This window comes from Camelina sativa, chromosome 14 (assembly GCF_000633955.1).
Source record: "Camelina sativa cultivar DH55 chromosome 14, Cs, whole genome shotgun sequence".
Taxonomy (NCBI): domain Eukaryota; kingdom Viridiplantae; phylum Streptophyta; class Magnoliopsida; order Brassicales; family Brassicaceae; genus Camelina; species Camelina sativa.
The window spans coordinates 31,723,816-31,725,016 of record NC_025698.1 but is presented as its reverse complement, the minus strand read 5'-3'; the positions used below and the strand labels follow the sequence as shown (position 1 = coordinate 31,725,016).

The window sequence follows — 1,201 nt, the reverse complement described above, 5'->3', positions numbered from 1 at the left end:
ATATATACAAAAAGCTTGTTTTTCGGATACCAAACATAATTCTTTTTATGTTTCAAGAACGGGCCTGTTTCCTATCATCTGCACCCCATGAACACACCCGGTTGCGTTTTACCTTCTTCTGTCTCTATGTAATCAATCAGGTTTTGATCGGCTTTCACTTGGCACCTCCTATTGACTCAGTGGACCGTACAAAGAATCTTTGGCATCCGCGTCCTCTATTTGCCAGTTGCGTTCCTTGCTCTTCGGGTCTGCCGTTGAGATTCGTAAGATCTTGTTATGGAATTTGGTTAAAGTCCGGCGGTGGCCAATGCTTATATATGTAATGTCGGCCGACTGGATTTGCTGGTACAGAAGCGCCTGCACATCAATCGGAATGATTGCGTCAATGCTAAAGTTTCATGATAAATACATCACGATTCTGATCATATTCGCAAAGTTCAAGCTGGGGAACCTTGTATCACATATGTAAGAAGAATGAAAGTGCGAAAACAAGAACGAAAAATCTAGGACTAATCGATTGATATCTCTTGTTTGGGGGGGATAAGCTCTGTATTCTAAGTTTTCTCATAAAAAGTGAGTTTCATCTCTTCGCCTAGCACGAAAATGAGAGGAGAAAGCACGAAATACCTCATTAGCTTCATCCAAAGCACTAGTGGATTCATCCAGGAGGGCCAGCTTTGGCTGAGCCAGCAATAACCGTGCAAAGGCAAGGCGCTGCTGCTCACCAAGTGAGAGAACACTGGACCACTCGTGTATCGAATCAAGACCACCAAAGCGATCCGCTATATGTCCAAGACAAACCTTCTCTAGAGTCCGCATCAGATCATCTGTTGTCGGCTTATTACACTTTTCATTTCCGTCGTCTCTAATCAAAAGAGGTGTTGAACCTGACACAGTCAACACGTTTTTTCTTTTGAGTTTGAGCCAGTCCATTGGCTGGGTTAAATAATCTGATTGCATAACCTGAATTCTAAACTGCGCACCGTCTATTTTACTGCCACCAGGTGTCGCCTCCTCCTCCACAGTTGCATTCCAGGCAGGATAAAGCAATTGCTGACGCAGAGTTCCCAGAACCATATAAGGTCTTTGTGGAAGGAACAATACGTCTCCCGAATTTCTTTCCCCTGAATTTTCTTGAGTCTCCTGTGTGAAATCATCCCCAGAATCGAGGTAGAACGTGATTTTTCCTTTCCCTGACCTC

At 43.9% G+C, this 1,201-nt stretch overlaps 1 protein-coding gene across 1 annotated transcript; it reads right to left on the bottom strand.

Annotated features, from left to right (window-relative positions):
* Positions 6-1,195, bottom strand: LOC109128922 (ABC transporter D family member 2, chloroplastic-like). The gene is made up of 3 exons (XM_019236320.1): positions 984-1,195; positions 628-887; positions 6-357 (listed from the first exon to the last, which is right to left on the bottom strand). The coding sequence occupies exons 1-3, from the start codon at positions 1,075-1,077 to the stop codon at positions 169-171; spliced, it is 543 nt and encodes a 180-aa protein (XP_019091865.1). The 5' UTR covers positions 1,078-1,195; the 3' UTR covers positions 6-168.